The sequence below is a fragment of the Colletes latitarsis genome, chromosome 1 (genome assembly GCF_051014445.1).
Source record: "Colletes latitarsis isolate SP2378_abdomen chromosome 1, iyColLati1, whole genome shotgun sequence".
NCBI lineage: Eukaryota > Metazoa > Arthropoda > Insecta > Hymenoptera > Colletidae > Colletes > Colletes latitarsis.
The window spans coordinates 53198988-53219014 of NC_135134.1; the positions used below are offsets into that span (position 1 = coordinate 53198988).

General features: G+C 45.0%; 1 protein-coding gene across 2 annotated transcripts in view; it reads left to right on the plus strand.

Annotated features, from left to right (window-relative positions):
• Positions 1 to 20027, plus strand: part of Kug (FAT atypical cadherin kugelei) — a 316166-nt gene that overhangs the window by 243845 nt on the left and 52294 nt on the right. For both annotated transcript variants that reach the window (XM_076770881.1, XM_076770890.1), the window contains exons 4-5: positions 16807 to 16913; positions 17264 to 17468. In XM_076770881.1, the coding sequence (XP_076626996.1) occupies positions 16807 to 16913; positions 17264 to 17468 (312 nt within the window). The remainder of the gene's footprint in view (positions 1 to 16806; positions 16914 to 17263; positions 17469 to 20027) is intronic.

Below are 20027 nucleotides of genomic sequence, written 5' to 3' on the forward strand. Positions count from 1 at the left end.
CACGCGTTTATGTTAGCTGGATGCAACAAATAAACCAACTCGACATTAATAACGGTGGTTGGCGCCGTGTCGTATCGCGTCTCGCGATGTAAAAACATGGGTGAAATATAAGTATAAGTCGGAGGCAAGCGTCGCCACTAATGAGGAGCAGCATGTAGGTCAGAAGGAAAGAGACAGGTTTTCGATTGGTCGATTTGTCGATCGTCGGAGTCTCTGCGGTTCCTTTGACGCGTTTCGTTTCTCATTTCGCATAAGTTTTTTGCCGCGTTTTCCACTCGGCTATTTTTTTTATTTCCTTGTTGCACGTTGAACCGTTTCGTCGCAACTCGTAGCAAAATCAATTTAGCCGCGGTGAAAACGTATTCGCCCGGGATACTTTTAATTAACGGAGCCCCTAGCGGCGGGATTGGATGACTTTAATTGGTATGAGAGCCGAACACGGGATGACTGAACGAGCATGCTCGTCCTGTTCGATATTACGACAGAATAAACTTGCCGGACTTGATCGGCAACGACGCCTGCCTCTGGATTTAGAAACACGTCCAAGGATCCCGATCCAGGGAACCGCGGATGGGTAAAATGTAAGTTGATATGTTGATATGTTGATATGAAAAAGTAGTTATGTTCCTCCGTTCGGGCACGAGGGTCGACCAAGGGAATACGCGCGAGTAGAGTGACGTTAATCCGGGTGCAACTTTAGAGATGGATCGAAGGCAAACATCGGAACGAAAGTATCTTTTTTATTCGGAAGAAACACCCTTTTGTTATATTCGAGCAAACAATTTAACGATTAAGCAGCTGCATAAATTTATCCAATGCAGAATGTGCTCGACTATAAAACAGCTCATATTGCAGCGATACGTATTGGTTGATAGAAGGAAAAGGTATTCGATCAGGTTATCGATGTCTTGACAAATATTGATCATGACCAATGCGAGATAGTGTCACTCACGTTTGATTGCACAAGCGGAAAACAAGTATTACGAGAGTTTTCAATGAATTACGATATGTTCCGTGTACAAGTAAATCCAGTTATCACTTATGGCTTGTTAATCATAACCTTAGTTGGCCAGTTCTGATAAAAAAATCTACTTGCGTAACGAAATGTTATTACACGTTATTTACACGAATGTTACTAACCGTCACAGAGATATGAAAATATTGGCATAAATTAGAAACTATTAAGAGATAATCCGTAAGAAAAAGGTCACGATTCGTGAGGTGCTAAATCAAGGCTGAATCTCGTTGGAGTTCCGTAAGATTAGATTAAATTGATCTCAATTGGACAGTCGTTGTTTAGTTTGGTCTAAGTCTGAGCGAGACTGGACTAAATTTTTAATTGTTATATTCGGATAAGTTTAATTGGAAGAATCAGATCCGAGTCTAAGTTGGTCTGATTTGATTACAACCAGTAGAATGAGTTAATTTAGTTGGGTGTGTTAGATCTGCGCCTGAATTGGACTGACATAGTCATACTTAAAGTTTGCTAAACGATAAAATCGATTTGCCTGGAGGAAGAACTTCCAGAAGCGAAGGCCCCCTCCCCTCCTACTCTCTGCCTAACTTCTACCGCCTCGATCGCTTCCAGCGAACTTGTATACGAAACATTAAACATATCCGTCTTGACGCTAAAAGAGGCGAGATAAAAATGGAAATTCGTTAAAGTTACTGTGATCTAATCCGTGAGGCTATTATGACGCGAACGATTCTAAACACGAACTCATTTGGAAAAAGAATTCTCAATTTTCGGAGTGCTAGTCGACTATCCTATCATCGTCGTTGACCTTCCCTCGATTTACGCGCGCTAAAGCATAGCCACATGCGTTGTACCTTAAGAACCGCTTACCCACAGCTTCCTACAACATCGTGAGGCGATCTGCCCTCTCCGGGAGATCGTATCCGGGTTTCTCGAAGCGGCGAAGCCACAGAATTCGCGTAAAAACGCGTGCACGCCGTTTCCTCGTACAATTACATAAGTTTCCCGCGACAATGCCGAAACCAGCCTTGTAGAACACGTCCTGGCCAGCTTGTCGCGATATAATCTCGGTCGTCTCTCTCTCTCGTTGCCTCCCACGGCCGTTCCTCCCTTCCTCGGCCCTTTTGATTCCGTTCGGAGCCGGGAGGCTCCCGAGACAATTGCCCGTGTCCAGCGAAATTACACGAGCGCCGCGATGGCCACGGTTTCGACCGGCTCTCCTCTCCTGGCAAAAGGTGGTACGTGTAGCACGTGTCACGTCAGACGCGCGCTATCAATCACACGCGAGGAACACGTTTCTCGGAAGCCCGACATGCTCTCGTGTCCTCGTCCGTGCCGTGGAATCTCGGTGGCGGTGCCCCGATGCCCGGTGGCGTCCATGCACGCGATGCCACCGTGGAAAGGGTTGAATCGGAGGATTACACGAGTCCGTGAACTGTCGAACGCCGCGGCCATTCCGTCCACGATGTCTTAATGTCGAGGAATATCCAGGGGAAAACCGTTGCTCCTCAAGGGGGAAACGAATAAGCACGAAAGAGGAATATTAGAAGAACCTCAGCTTAAAAGATTCGATCGAGTCAATCTGAACAAGAATTCACACGAAAGCAATTACCACCATAATTATTTCCGAAAGTATGAAATCAGACTTATGAAACGGTAGAAGAAGGAACCGTCCAATGATAATAATCCAGCGATTTCTATGTAGATGAAGTCGCTTCGGAGATCGAAGACTATCTCAGGTGTTTTCGAACCGAATATTTAACTCGTACCCTAGATCCATATTATTTGGAGTTCTCGTGCCTCGCGCTCATAATATGATCTACGAATATTAGACTCTACAGAAGCGTTTGCGGAGCAGAAGGTTCATTGATCTGGAGCTTGATCGTGTTATTTACATTTCACAAGCATTCGTGGCGAATTACAGGGCAGAGGGAATTACAGGATTCTTTTGCAATTTGTTTCTTGGAGATGTTGCACGGCGTACTGGGGATTTAAGCGGTGCTGCATTGAATTTCGGAGGATTCCGTACCGGATTAACCGTGGGATCTTTTTTTTTACAGTGAGGTTCTTTGCTCGTGGTATCCTCTTGGACACTATCGAAATCCACCCGTACAAGTTAACAATTAGCGAAGAAGAAACACCGAACGTTTCGTGATTCAACTTGAAGCCACGTAAATTAGATAAAAATGTTTATTCTTTTGCGCTGACTTCGCAATTTCTTAATTTTCTCTGGCAACGTTAATTAACCGAATAATATCAATTTAAAGTTTCTGCGATATAAAACTGCACGAATCGTTATCGTCGTTACGCCGAGATCTTTTAAATCGTAAAAAAAAAGAATCGCAATTATATCGAATTTTCCGCGCAATTTGCTCGCTGATAATATTTCACGAGTCAATTTGCAGGCATTAAACGTCGAAGAATTAAGCTTCCGAGCCGGCGAAGATTCCCGAGGTTCCGATGCTTTATTGATGCCGTTCCTCATCTTTATCAAAGTTCTTTAGAAGTCGAGTTAATATTTTTACACCGCCAACGGCAGAGGAGTAGCTCGCGACTTTATTATGCGCCTGGCACTACGTAAATTTTCCACGAATTTGAAGTTCCCGATCCCTTTCGAGGATCGAAATCGCCCGAGTTGTTCAAGAGGAATTCGTATAAAAGGCAAGAAACGTAAAAGAAAAAAGAGCGAAACGAAATATAATCTCTATGCAAAACAAGGATCGCGATTAAACATCGAACGAACCGGGAAACTGGTTAATGGCGGGGTTGCATTCGGCGTAAGACGTTTCCAACTTTTCTGTTATTCCATGAAAAGTTAACGATCCCGAGTCTTCCCGGAGGCTCGAAGGCAACTCCTGCCTCGAAATTTTCAGCCCGTTGCTCGCAATGTCGATCGAACGCGCGTAAAACGACGAACTCTCGAGCCGTGTGTCGAAATAAAATTGGTTCGACCGATTTTCCGTTCTCCTATTCTCGCAACGACACCCTTTAACTACCTCGCGACTCGCAAATAGCCGCACGACCCTCGTTCCACCCTGAATTTCCACCTTTACGACACGTTCGTTGACCGCTTCCGGCCGGGGCAGTTTCACGTACTCCGAGCGAGCGTAAAACGCGCGCATGGCCCATAAGACCTTTTCAGTTTGATGTTCGATATCGCGCGATCGCATGCATAACGAGTTTTCTTTGCATGCACTGCCCGCGGCCTGGAAAATCTCGCATTCCAACCCTTCCTGCATAAATGTGAACCCAGCGCGATGAAAGGGGTCCATTTCTGCGAAACGAAAGTGAAAATTGCGGGGTACTAGATTCGTACACTCTGCACCATGTAATTTTTCTCCATTTGGCACGATGGAGAGTAACATTCCGATGATTGGAAACATAGTTCTGCTATCAGTTTTAAATATAGTTTTTTAGACTAGATTTTTACGTTATAATGCTTGGTCTTTTCACAAACGTTGAACCGTGCTACTAATCAACGTTTAATTTCCATACGCGAAAACGAAGCATTATTTTCGTGAGCGTTGACCGCTGCTGGAAGCGAGAGTTCGTTCCCGGTGAGGAAAAGGAGAAACGAGGAAATAAAGCAGACTGTGAATGCGAGGCTGGAGACAGGGAGAAATCGTCCGGTCATAAAACGAAGAAAATTTCGGTACCGGCTAAAAACCACTCGGAGGACAGCGTAATTGCACCTTGATGAACGCCGTTACCCGAGCATGGGATTCACCGAGCGACTCTTAACAGACACAGAACTCCTCTCCGCTCCGTAATCAGGCAATTTTCCCTCTGTCCCATCCCGTGCCCGTTGCTTCGTGTTATTGACACCCTTACTTTTCTCTTTTTTCTTTCTCTCGCCCGCACGGACCTTCCCCGAGTACATGCTGCTGGAACCTCAATTATCTCAACGCCCATTACACGGACGCTTGATCAACCGGACGCTTTATTTTCTAAACGCGTTTCCCAGCGCGCGGACGGAAACTCGATCGACCCTAATTCCCACGCGAAAACCGGGCAACACTTTCCTTCGGGCTCTCCTCCACTTATCTCTCGCTCCTTCGAATCGAACTACGCGATAAAGTGGAAAGATTGAAGCGTGTTCCGAGCCCCGTTTGCGAAGAGAAGCAATTTTTGCCGTGGAAGAATCGAAACGTTACGTTGGGTATCTCAGAAACTCTTTTTTTAGCTTGGCAAACCTCGAAGCACGATAGCTATCAGTTACGTTCGCAAACGTGTAAATTCGTCGCTGCAAGAATCAACAGTGTAAGCGGGAAAACCGTAAGGAAAATAAAAATAAACCCCGAGAACATTCCGTTCGCCGTGCTTGTTGCGAAGAATTCGTTCCAGCTTTTCGAAATAATCTTACAGCGCGTCGTGAGTAAACGAGCATGAAGACTTCATCTCCGCGCTTTACTTTGTAGCGAAACTGTATTTGTGTACACTCCGTTCGAGCGATTCTGTCCGTACCGTGTACCATGAACGACACCGGAAATCGCGCGAGGGGAACAGATATCCCCTCCTAAGCGTTTATCAACATTGAGGGGGTCGACGATGCGCAAGATGGACGCGCGAAAGAAGTCGAAACGCGCTCAGGTGGGGGATGCCTTCTCCTGTTGCGCTTTTCGCGCTTCCGTGTAAGTACGAATCGTTTGCACCGAGTGTACCGAGTTTACTTCGTGAGCGGTAACGGGTATGCTGATTCGAAAACTGATTTACAAAGGGAAGACTTGACAACTCTCGACGGAAGTTTCCCGCGATAAAATGGAAGGATAAGATGAAGCAGGAATATTTGTGTCTGGTGGAAAAGTTGCTAACTGTGGACCGTAACGTTTTTCCAAGTCGATTTGCCGAAGGAGCGCGCCAAAGGGCGTCGAGCGGGTAACTTCGTTCAAACACAATTTAATGCTGAGTTTACGAATGATTTTTCTGGCAAACGTCCTCTATATTTTTATAATTTAAAATTGTACCGTTTTGAAAATTGATTATCGGAGAGGGTAGAGTTGACAAACGTCGGGGGAAATTTCCCGCGGAAGAAGATGAAGAAAAGACGACGAGGGGAAAAGAGAAGAATAAGAAGAAGGAATATTCGTGTCTGGAGGAGAAGTTGCTGCCTAACTGCGGACGATAACATTTTGCCAGATCGGTTCGACGAAGGATCGTGGCGAAGGGAAACGGGCGGATGACTGGAGGTATTGGCTTCCGAACGACGAAAGAGAACAAAGAAGATGAGGGCGGTACACGACGAAGGCGGACCTCGTGGCATCCTATACCCGACATAATTCCCGGTAACCGACTTTGTACGTCGTCGACAGAAAAGCGTTCTCGTATTATAGGGGAATAACGACGTTCCCGAGAGTGATTCTGATAGGTATTTTCATAGCTAGCGAGCTCTTTTTCCTTCGTTACTCTGGAAACCCGACGAGAAATGCCTCCCCTTCCTTCGCTACGACTTTCTTAGATCGGTCAGGTTGCCTTCCCGGATCGTCGAACGTCGTACGAATTCGTGGATCGGTACGAAACGAGTCTAGGAACGAACAACGAGCGATAATTTATATTCGCGGCGATGCGGGACCAGTTCGATCTAATTAAAGACCGAACGAGGAGACGAAGGATTTTTATGAGAATCGTGGCTCCTGGAGCTACGGAGTTCGCACCAGCACCAGGATAGCGTCGAGTAATTTAAGTTTAATGAAGAGAGGTCGAATGTGCTTCCGATGAGATAGCAGACCTTATTTCGCCGGCTGTTAATTTTACTTCGGTTAATTTGTTCGAATCTATCTGGTCCCTCACCGATATACGGCCCCTACGGACAATCCTAATCTAACCAATAGCTCGAGATATAATTACTACAGATTGCTAAATAAACTGGCTTTTTTTTATATCGTTATGAGCAGAAGTTAGCTCGTAGAGTTCGAGGAGTCACGAACAATAGTCTATAAAACTTCAGTGAAAATTGTAAGTGCATATATGCTACAGCAATGTTGTTTATAAATAGATTAAATAGGAACGATCAGAAATAGTACATCGGATAGAATACTAACAAGATTGGCGAAGTTATTATTAAACTTTCCCAGAGATGATGTGTTGGATAGATAGCTGGAAATCCGCGTAGCCTCGAACGCCCATAGTTCGGAGCTTGTTGATGAGAGTTGGATGATTGACAGTATGGAAAGACAATATGGAAATCGGTGTCGATAGTATCGACATAGTTTTCTGCGTTCAATCGCATTAGAAATGTGTCGATGGTAGATTGCGAAATTTATTAAAGTGGAGCGCAACAGATCGTTGATTACGATACCCTTTATTTGATTCGATTTGATTTTGGCTCTGCAGAGTTCGTGGACTGTTTAGCAATTACATAATCTACGTTATAAGCGTAACAATTTATTAACAATGATAGATACGAATAATGTAGTATATTTCTATGTCCAATAATTCGTTAAAATGTGTTTGTAACGAGAGACGTTAGATTTTGATCCGTACGTGAAAATACCAGATCCAAAAGAAGAGTTGAAAATGATTCGACGTATCGTGGCCATAAAATCCCGTCATAAAGGGTGGAAATTGCCGACGCGGGAATTTTACGATTCATAAGACACTCGACTGATCGTTGATGGAGTCCCGCTGTGCCAGAAATTCCGACAGGGAAGCCGGCATTGATTATGTTCTCAAGAATGCACGTACTCGACGGGGTCGTTAAACTCGATTTACATGACTCGATCGAAAGAAAGGGTATGCGGCAGGAACGCATGCGTTTCCGGCACGGACGTTCTGTACGCGGAACCGCTGAAAGCACGGAACCGGATTTCAACGGAAACTCGAAGCACCGTTTCGCAGAGCTTCACCAAATTCAGACGAGAACGTAATTTTGATTTTGGAAGAACACGAAGGATGAACAAATGACTCGAGAGAATTATTATTATTATTAATTCGACAGCTGTGTTATTTCCACGGTACAATCTACCAACAATTATTTTCAAATTGAAAGTTTCGAATAAATAGGAAACGGGAACGGTAACAAACAGTCCCGCATTATCGCGAGCACAAAGCTCGTATCGAGCGGAATGTTTGGATAAAAATCGGATTCAAGCAATTCCTCGCGTATTTAGTTACCTTTCAACGTGCAAATATGCGAATGGTAAAGGGGTTAATAAAAACTATCTGTCGAACAAATACGCGAGCCGCCTGCGATCCCTTGAATGCAAACAAACAGCCGGGAAATGGTTTCAACAGAACCGGACGTTTGAGTTGGAATAATACGGGCAGCCAAGTAGCGCGTCCCAGAAAGAATCTCAGCGCACACAGAAGCCTTTTGCCAGCTTTGTTTACACCGATTTCGCGCGCAATAGCGCGATCGCGTTGCGGTGGCTTTGCCCAGGCAGCGCCTGGGTTTTAATCGTTAAAAGCTTTTCGTGGAAACGCGTTTTCGATCGAACCTATGACAATTTGCCCCCCGGCAATTTGAATCCGGAATGCGCGGAAGAATCCGGTCGAACTGGCATGTCTATTTCGCGGCTGCTCGCTGCCGGCGATGCTTTTATCTCTAAGCGATTTACCGTCTGCTTGCTCTTTTCCCACTTCTCTATCCTCACTGTCAAACTTCCCTCTCTTCGGCAAGTAACGCGACGAGACGTAAAAATCGCATAGCGCGTTATTTGTTTCCGAGAATCCACGCGACAAGGAGCAGCGCAGCTTTTACAAAGGGCACCGTTTCCTAGAATTTCACCAGGAAATTGTTAATTTCCTTCCATCTAGAACCCAGGCGGTGGGTAACTGATTTGTACATTGACATTTTCAATCTGTTTATACATAGAAAACGTATCGTTCCTCTCGCGTTTCTAGATTCGACAAATAATAGAGTTTATATTTGCTAACGTAACGGAGGCGAGAACACGGTGCCCGATTGGATCTACGTTTTAAAGCTTTACTTAATAGCCTGGAAACACCTCCCACCGTTTCTAAGAAGCTGTTTCCCGAATGCAAGCTCGTTTGCACGATAGAACCTTCGGGTGGTAAAAGCTTCTTACGCACGATAAGGCGATTGGTTTCCCGCCGCGGTTGCCGCATTGATTAAACTACAATGAGGAGCATTAAGCGTGAGAAAGTTTCTTACCGCGCAGGAGTGTGTCCAGGCTTAACCAGAGCCACCCAAAGCCACATTCCAGCTCATCTGTCTTTTGCCTAACGACTATTGGAGAGTTTTGCTCTTCAGAGTAAACATAGTGCACGCGATATTGAGTAACGAACGCTCAGACGCCGAGGAATAACTTTTAAAATTCCCCTACTATTTGATAAATGTATATTGATTTCCAGTGATAGAACGTTAATTACCAGTTAGCTTGTACTTGACAGTCATCTACTGTTAACGTGACAAGAGAAATTGAAGCTGGCGGTGGGTAAGTGTCAAAATTGAACAGCTGCTCTTGTTCACGTTATACGGGTGTCCTATTACTTTGATACGACAGGCAAAACCGACATCGAGTCTGATTTAGTCTAGTGGCTCGGTAAACTACCATTATCATTTTAACCGACCCGAGTGTCATTTTGTCGGTATTACGTTACACTCGAAACCTCAACTGGATCGAACCCATAGCAACTGATTTTTGCACTCTGTTTATATCGACGAAAATTCGTAGAAACGTGTTACAGAAAAATAAGTGATGCATGTTCGTTTCAAGCCTGAAAGTACTCCAAGGAAGTAACAGAGGATCGATAAAAGGAAAGCAATGTTAGTCGGTAAGGAGGATAATACAAAATAGTCTATTAACTTCTACGAGTACCATTGTCGGGAAAGTACATCGCCTTGCAGTTTTGTCTCGAATAATAAGAACGTTATCGAGCATTCTATGCATGTTCCGGAATATGTTACGCGCGCGATGTAATAACGTACGTGCGTAACCCATGCTATCGTGCGTGCTCGATGCATCTTTCCTGAGAAACTAATGCCGAGGAAATGTATTTGCTGGCTAGGAAACGGTAACTGTTACGAATTCCACTTGCTTCCTGTCGCGGTAATTGTAGACGGAATAAACAGTCGCGACTCTGAAGTAATTTGCGCGATTGGTTGCAAGCACTTCCTTTGTGACGAATAGAACGCTCGGAACAGAAATGTACTAGCGCAACAGCAAGAGCAGTCGAACAATACTCTGCATGTTCTCGATGGACGACAATTCGACAGAGGAAACTCTTTAAATAATACTATTTTAGTTTAACAGAATAATTTAAATTATTCCGAATTCTATGCTCTAATTTTACGCTTAATACATCGTTTCTCTTACTACCGAAATCCTTACGCGTATTTTAAAACATTACGATAACGAACAATAAGTTGTAGAGGAAATGAAAGTCATAACTAAATTAACTGGCTGCTCAACGTCGCTTTTTGAATCATAAACTACTCTAAATACGTATTCCAGTTTTACGTCAAACTTGCCTTTGTATCTGAGAGACAAGGAGTACGATATGCGGGTTTATGGGAATAGCAGTAAAAGCTTATCCTTCGGTGGAATTGAGCAGCCAACAGATTGTAATCGGATGGTAATAGAATATTACTGGAATGCTATAGGAGTATTAATAGAATAGTGGCGCAATAATAGATCGTTAATGTCGGAATATTACGGGAATATTAGAGAAATATAAACGAGGCGGGCATAATTGGTCGCTCAAGGCCGTTTCTTTGATTGCGAGTGACGGCACAAATTACCTCCTTCCTTGCGATAGATCGCTATAGGCCTTGGCTTTCTTGAGAGAAAGAGTGTCACTGAGGTGCAACCAACGTTTGTTTTCTTACTCCCAAGCAAACTTGCTTGCCTTTCTCTTGCACTCCTATATTTACTTCCTGACTCTTCTTCCGTGAATATTCGCTCCGTTAGCTGGCTGCCTGTATTTCTTTTCTACTGTCTTTAAAACAAACGAGGGGTGCCACGAACGCCGAGCGAAAAACCGAGAAATATCGTAGCAGAGTAATTAAACGCGCGATGGGGGTAATCCCTCGGCCTTGAACGGCCAATTAAATGTGGGTTTACTATGATAGGACTGTACTTGACTTCTCAATTCAAACTTTATAATAACTATCATGTTATTATAACAAAAACCAACGATTTCAATTTTCTATAGTGTCGTTTTGAATCCAGAATTTCCAAATGTAATATCCCCGGTAGTTGGCTTGGAATGATCTTACGATATTTGCATTTTAGCGATAACGAAGCAAACAATTACGAAAGTCCATCAAAATTACGCAAAGTATATCCCGTTTTATCTTATTCGAGTAACAAGTTCCAGCATTTAAACGAAGACATTAAACTTTACGTTTTCGGAGACCAAAGTAAACCTGGTCTCCGAGCAAATACATTCCTTTTTCCAAATCACCGTACGGCTTCCCGCGAAACAATTAAACCATTGTTGAAGGCGAAGCGTTCGTAGCGTTTCCCGACGCGAGCTCCCGTAAAGGAGCATATTTACCGAAGCCCTCGTTGCCGGATTCCCGAGGGATCCCTCGATTCATCGTCGCGAAATCGATCAACCAGAAGCTTCTTAGTCGCGACGTCCGGGGTGCCTCTCCGCGATCAAGACGTATACATTCGCGAGCCATTGGCAACGGGGAAGCGTCTAAAGTGTCGGGGTTGAATCTGGGTTAACGATCGGCCATAGTTCCCGGCTGGAACTCGAGAAATGTCAGAGAGAAAATGAGGTGGATGGAGACAGATAGAATTCGATAAAAGAATGAAAGGGGAGGAAAAGAAGCCGATTCACCGGAGCCAAGAGAGGCGGGGTAGTTGGGGGTGGAGTCGGGCGGAGGCCGAGGGGATAGGTTCGACTATAAGATTGCGCGTTTTCCGTTCGAAAGCTCATCGATCGGTTCTCCCCGCGCTTCCGGCGAGTAGAGCCATCGTTACTGGGACAAAGGCTCAAAGCCCCGCGAAAACGAATTCTGTAACTCTTCCGTGAAGCTTCTGCGGACCTCGGACGCCAAATGGCATCAGCCGTTTACGAAATGGGATAGGTCGGGCCGAAATTACCGACCGGGGAGATTCCTGCGATTCCTCCAAACACCGTTCGCCGTATCCTCGGCTCGTCTTACGATCGTCTCGAAAGCTTCGAGGGGTTCTTAGCGTTTACGGTTCCCGCGTCTACTCCAGGTTCGACGACACCTTCTAAGCCGCCTCGCAGCGCGAACTTCGCACCAACGGATACGAGTTATCGTACCGCTAATTGTATTTGGCGAGTCCGCCGACGGATGGACAGGGAAAACGAAATAGTCGAGCGCGTTTGAGTTGCAGGTGCACTTTAACTCTTAGCTGCTAACGGGATACCAGTTTTTCGTCGTGTTGGTCTTTAGCTTGCGGTATTTATTCGAACCCGCGATGGTCTTGCTTCGCCGGCCATTGACCCAGAAAGCGCTTTCACCGCGCGTTCCCTCGGAAAAAGAAATTGTAAAAACCGAAGTTCCCTGTTTGTTCGAAAAGTACACGTTAACGGTCAAGCGTTCGATTCTGGATCTTAAACGCCCGGCGCAGATGTTCCTAGAGACTCTTCCAGAAATAGAGTTTACGTTTCTCGTCGGTGGCGTTACGCTTTTACGAAATATCTGTTAGTTGCGTGTGCAAGGTTGCAAAGAAGATCTTCGTTCCCATCGTTTCACGATCCGTTCTGCTTTTGTTGTACAATAAATTATTTATTTCCGTATATCTCGAAGCTACACGAATGTACAAATTACAGCTTCGCGCTATTTATGCCCAGAGGAACGGTACATTCCAATTTCGATCTAATGGGTTGCATCTAAATGTAAGATTTTCCGAAAGAAACGTACGTTTTCTCAATTTGCTTAATTAAATATTTGATACGCTTCACGGTTGATCGCTAGCATCTCTCGTTTCCGTCTTCGCGATTGCGGTTCTAGCGTCCTGGACGGAGCTGATTCTGCAACCCATGCGCGTACCAAACGACGCGGATACTTTTACCGCGGTTTACAGCCACGGATCGTCGCTGAAACGTTTAACCGCTGCTTTTCTGTTACGAATGCTTTACGACACGGTCGTCTAAATTACGCCCCGCCTCGTTAGAAACGCGTCGCGCTGCAACTTCCACGATTAAATTGGCCGAAACGAATGGGAGATTCTTCGTGGCACATGATACGTCAAGCATCTCGTCAGCTGCGGTAATCGATGCAAACCGCCGGCTGATTTCTCTAACGTAACGTTTCCTACTGCTTCCCGCGACGAGTCACTTTACAGCCAGCTGTAAAACGTCACGCGTGGTAACAGTGGAATTCACGGAGATTTTAAAGTTGTTCCTGGTTTTGTAAATAGGACAGATAATTAGCAGGATAACCTGACTATATACCTTCCGTCGCTACTGCAAGTTTCCAAGCAACGAATCGGATTCAAACACTCGGGAAGTTGGAGAGCTCTCTTCAGAGAGACTTCTTTGAAGAGACAAATCGAAGAGATTTCGAAAGAACGGATACGGATTTAAGAGGATTGTGATTTTTGTTCGGACCGATTTCTCGAAAACTACGTTATTAGTTGTAATTGTTAACAACCGTCCTAGTTGGAACATCGAACTTCGAGAAGAAAAGCGATTAGGTAATGATAATAAGGCAATATATTTGCAAACCTCACGCTGTCAACCTGACAAATATTTTGCACACAAACCGGGAACTTCGCCCTCTGACCGTTCGCCATTCTACTGTTAAGACAGAGTAGCCAACTTTGGAATTGTGCTGCCGGGACCGACGTAAACTCGAGACGAAGAGAAACTCGATCCCAGCGTTGATTATTCGAAGTTGCGGATACGTAGCGGTTGAGACGCGTTGATTTTGCTCGTCGGATCGACGGAGGTCACCGAAATACCAGGGTAACAGTGGGACGAAGTCGATATTGCAATTAAGCGACGTCAATGGGTTGAAAAACTAATTTCTTGCTGGCTGTGAATCATCGTTCGTTTCATACGCGAGACACGGTAAACTAGTTCTCCGTACACAAGAATCGTTAATTTTAATTCGATCAGCAAAGTATATTTAGCAGGAAACTTTTTCCATTACTCGACTCTATTCGGGTCTCTTTTCGTCTCGTGTCTTTTGGCACGCAAAACGGATTTCCCGCTAAAAATGCACGTGGGTGTTAAGTTTTTGAAAGAAATCGAACCCGGAACGTTATTTCGGTGAAAAACTGGAGCAGGAAGTACGGGCGTCCCGCCTTTGGGACACAGCTGCGTCTGGGACGGCTTCCGGGTGATGAGTTTCCGTTACGCGTTGCTGTAAACCCCTGCACAACTCACGTTCGCGGTAGTAAATTTAATATATTCTCCCACTTGCTCGCTATTAAACTCAACACGTGTCTACATCGGTCTCATCTACCGCTGAACGAGCAACGAAAACATGTGTAACGTGTGCGCTGCGGGAAACGCACCGACGATGGGGTTGAGGTATCCTGCGCTACGGACGAGAGTTTCCTCGTTATTAATTAAGATACGGTTACGTTTTAGTACTCTAAGGAAATAGTAGAGAATATTTGTATAGTGTTCCAACGACAGCTATTTCAGAATATTATACTCAGGTCTGAGTAAAAATTAAACTACCCTTCACACATTGTTTATTTCGCCGACTATAGACGTCGAAATGGTGCACGCCAGATGCTCCATAAGAAGTTAAATCAGCCTCGAGGATGTATTCAGGTCTTAAGGGCAATAAAGTTCGTACGAACGTGTAGAGTGACAAATAGGAAGTTGTTAAAGGTAAATGTCCAGCATTTTGGAGCAAATATGTGGAACGGAAAAACACCAGCAGCATTTCACGAAGAAATACGTGTAGCACGTAATTCTTAGTGATGGATGTTATCAGCCTGGTTACCTCCAGGATTGGAACAATAGCGTAGACGTTTCGCAAGGCTGTGAGGTACTCCTCCGAGTATTTCTTTCGTAATATATACACTTTGACGGAAATTACGTCAATCTTGCCTTCGAGTTCAATTTTTCGCGTCTGCTAGTTCGCGAAAAGCGTAAGTTTATTAGACAATTTATCAGGGCTGTTCGAAATTCAACGATGTTTTCTATTTAGATTTGAGTCATTCTCCTCGTATCAAAGAAACAGACATCCAGTTACAGCAATTTTCCACTTGTCACACTTCTCGTCCAATCTCGCTCTATTTCTGTGCTACAGTCAATTTTGTGCCTGGACGACTCTCTGCTTATCTACACAGGAAATGCTACCAACGACAGTCTCGAATGTCACTGTACGTCTCATCTAGATTTTATAGACTTTCATGGCTTCAAAATTTGGACGCTTTCTCACAATATTATTTAACGTCTCTCATCTCCAGATCTAAGATTTATTTTAATTAATTCTACAAACCGAATCGAGATTGTCCGGGCTTCTGGAACCACCCTGTGTATTCGTGCATTGATCAGCAATAGTACAAAAAATCGTCGTAAAAGTGGATCGCGGCGGGAATAGTTCGCCTTCGCTAAAAGGACGAACTATCGCGTGCGTGTTCGATGATTAAATTCTCGTCCGCAGGAGCATCACCGCGAGTGCCTTTTATTTTTCTTGCGCCAATTTGCATCATAGAAAAATTAAATGACGCTATCTGCGCGTCACGCACACGATTCGCGTGCGTGCGCGACACGTCCGTACGAAATGAGAAAACCGTACGTTCGATCGCGATTCCACGACCGTGAATTTCATCGAAACGAGACTATAAATAACACGAACACCGACGCCACCGGGTTCCCGCTGGGCTGAATTTCGCCCCCGGGTTTGATAATTAATCGATATCGCGGAATTACGAGCTCGATACTCTTCATATACACTACGCGTCAAAAGTTTCGGATCACTCGCAATATTCACCGCTTACGGGAAGATGGAATACAATAAAAGATGTTTTAAGACATACTTGTATCAACGATAAAAGTATTTATTTATTGTTAGTTTTCTTTATATATATTAACTCGAAAGATATAAAGAATCCAGGTTCCCCTCTCGTCGAGTAAACGAAACAAAACTTTTGAACGATGGTGTATGCACGCCCGACGGCCTGGTCGGGGGCACGCGAAAGATTGGGATTAATGAAGACGCAATGGCGAAATCTAAAGATGTAATTACTGACAGAACAAATCGGTAGTAATCTTGATTACAATCTACATCTGCTCCCGTTCGTAACATCTCGGATTGCTAATTAATCGGGGCCCATGGCCGCCTCCCCGCCCGTTGCCGCGGATATCGGCCTCCATCGTTCACATTAATACCGCAATAAACCAATCCGTGGGCCCCCATTGACGGTACACATCGGGGCAAAAAAAGGCCTGCCGGCAGGCTGCTGGAATCTCGCAAAAACGATCGAAGACACGCGGAACAGCGTGCCCGACGTGTTAACACCAGGAATGCAGTCCAATTTTTGCTCTATCCGGGCTCACGGCTGGCAACTCGCCACGTACGTGCACGTCATTTCATATCGGTCCTTGTTGCCAGCTATCTTGCAAGGTGGTAATACCACCTACTTCTCTCCTTCTTCTTTTTTTTTAACTTCTACCTTCCCTCGTCTTTTCTATTACTCCCGCGGAGAACGACCTGTTCCCATTCAGCTGGGCGACACCTCTTGCGTCGGAGACATCGAACGACGGGGTGGAAAGGTACCCAGCGATTTTCAGCCCTCTTATTTCGCGATACTGATTTCCTTATATTTACCAGAGGGTAATTAGAGGCAACTAAACTTTGACAGTGTTTGACGAAATGCGTAAGCCAGTGATTCTTTGCCTTTTGACATATCAATAGTAGATATCATTTTTCAACTCGAAAGCTCGATTTGGTTTAACGTTCCTTTGTGTTTATGCTCCAGGTAATATCAGGACCAGAGCCGTGCTGGACGTGGAATCGAAGAGAGGATACTGGCTGACGGTATTCGCGCAGGATCACGGCGTGGTGCCATTGACTTCGAGTTTGCAGGTTCGTACGCCAAAAATGAATCGTATTTGTCATAATGCACGGATATAGGATTGGAATTTATTTCACTTTTTTGTATTTGAATAGAACTTTTCGATGCCGCGGAACTTCGTTTAATCGATCATGTAGAAATCAAGACTACGTTGTGTCTAGCATCCGGTGTTTGCTGAACGCTTCGTTCGGGTACGAGTAAACGAGATTCCGCGGCGCTCAGGGCCGAAGGACGCCTTGGCGACAATGGATTTCGATTTCGCGACATGCGACGACTTTTTTTCGAATTTTTTTCGCATCGCGAATTACACGCTCGCCGAGACGGTTGCCTCGTAAATAATTCACAGCCGGTTTCTGTTCAGGTGTACGTGGAGGTGTTGGACGAGAACGACAACACCCCGTTGACCGAGGTTCCGGTCTACTATCCGTCCGTGGCGGAAAACTCACCGGCGGGCGTGAACGTTCTGCAGATACGGGCGTTCGATCGCGACGTCTCGCCCCAACAATTCACCTTTTCCATCACCAGTGGCAATCCGGAGGGTTATTTTCTCATCAACTCTACCACCGGTAAGTTCCGCATGGTCAGTCGCGTCGGGCCGGGCAATATCTTGCCGGGAATCGAAATGGATTGGGCGCAACCGTCTCCGTTCTGTAACGGGATCAATTTTACCCGGACGAGGATTTTAATGGGCCGACTCGAAAATAAACTGGCCCGCGCGCGCGGTTCTTCAAATTTCAATCGAGCCGCCGGATAATTTACGCGAACGAAACTCGCTAACGCGGAAATGGGGGTAAACGGGAAGATTTCGATGCGAGATACACGAATAATGAACTCGATATTAGATTTCGTCGTGATATACGGAACGTTCCGGCATCGCGGTTCGAAGACTAAATTTAATTTCAATTTTAATTTCATTTATTCCCGCGGGATGTACCATTGATACGAACGTGGAGTCGCCGGAACCGGGAGAATAAAGAGGAGGGAACGTGCGAGCGAACGCGAAGGGAATACAAAGGGAGCGTGCCTCGTATGGAAGATATCGATGAACGGTTAAATAACGGATGACAATCGTGAAAAAAGTCGATGATATGCCCAGAAATTCATAGGGGGGTCAGTTACACTTACGAGCTCGACGTCAAATACATTTTAGCGGGAATTTAAATAATGGAGTATTTTTACAGTTGAGGATTTAATTGTTTCGTTCGAACAAACGTCGGAATGGAATCGGTGTATCGTTGATTTAATTTATTTATTATTGGAATAAAAATTGTCCCCGTCTCTGGTGTGGTATAATGCGCCACTGTTCGCGTGTCTCGTTCGGCTTTCACGTTCCGTAAAACGGTTAAGTGACTCACCGCATGCAAGCGGAAGGAAAGGACCATTGTTTTCGCCTTACGCGGTAACGTATGCAAATTCGCCTGATCGAACTTCGATTCATTATTCATCGTTCCGCTCGGGTCGGCCGCGTCAGCCTGCGGAATTATGAAACGATGAAAAGTCAGAATCTCGTTATTGAGAAAAAGCGATTACAACGCTATTATGAAGGACAAGGATATTGCACGCGAATAGACACGAATACAAATGGGCGTGAATCAATTTTAGCGTGAGAAAATTTGCGATACAAATTCGATTCAATCCTTCGCGAGTGATCTTAGTGGCCCGGGGAACGATTAAATCAGACTTTTAAATGAGCAGAGGGTGAAATTGAACTTTTAATTTGGACGTCGCTGCCAATATAAAGAAACTGTGCCCTGTCGTTGTATTCGCTAAAGTAGATACTTTTTCTAATTGTCCACTTAGCATCGAGTAATGAAGAAAGCGCTGAAAATAGACGTTGACAAATGGATCTTGATTGTTAAGGACAGCTAAATTCTTGGAAAATACTTCAACGTAAAATGTTCCTCGGTGTTTGAAAGATTTCGTGCTTGAGAACTCAAATTCAGTGTCTGAATAATGCGTGCTCTCGCTCGAATTCGTATTTTTTGTGAATGCAAGTGCAATATATAATAAACGGAACTTTGACAAAATTTAAATTAGTTGTAGACCAGTTCCAAATTTGTGGGACCAAAAAGGGGAAAGTTTTGGGGCTATTCTTAATCGCCTGTACGCTACTTTGAACTTCACCGACAAAATTTATGGCGAGACTATGTAGTTCCAAGCGCAAACTTGGGTCCTCGACTTCGTACAAAACTTCGCGATAGTGCAAAGTTTTACTCGGAACATCGAAATCAGCACGCATTCTGGTTCAGCGTTCCGTCAGCTGATGCTTCTTTGCGGAATTGGTACTCATTAATTACAAACGAAGACAACGGAGAACCCACGTAATTAGACAATCGTAATTACACACCCATCGAGTTAACCGGAGTCTTCCCGTCCCGACATCTGCTTTCTTCCGCAAGTTTCGTAAGCAGCCATTTATCCCCAGTCATCTCGAAGATCGATGCGAGGCAGCGCGGAAAATCGCTTACGCCGGTAGAAGACGGCTTGTAATTAAAAAGTCGAGCGTCCTCTGATTCGTATTCATTGGTCTTTCCATGCCGCGGGAAACTTTCCTCGCTCGGATTCACTGCAATTATGAAAACTTCGCCGGCTTCTGCTCCCTTTCCGGAGCGTTTCGCGTTTCACGCTCCGGAAACGGTCGTCGAAAGTACCCGCGCAAAGTCGTCGGATACAACGACGAGCAAAACGACACGTTCCGAAATTATAACGATACGCGATAAGAAAAATTCCGCACGGAACGCGAACCGTATAACGTATGGTAAAAATACAAGCTGCATTGAAAATTTCGTAAAGGAACACCGACGATTGTTGTTCGATAGTAGAAGGTCTGTTAAAAGAATCGCTTCAAAGAGATCGATTTTGTAGGAAATCGATTCACAATGGAACATCCGTAGTGGCTTCTCTCACAGCCGGAAATACGGTACCAATAAAAGGGGAACCCTATCGCTGCTAAATGTCGTCGGGTTATCATCGGGCGAACAATGAGTCCGCGTGGCCCTCGAGAAGTATTCTCGGCTGCTTGCTTTTATCGTCGATTCCCGGAGTGCATTCACGCTGCGATAAATACGTGCTCTGCTCGTTTTTATTTCGCCGGGAGGGCCGCTGCCGCATTAAAGCGACGCCGG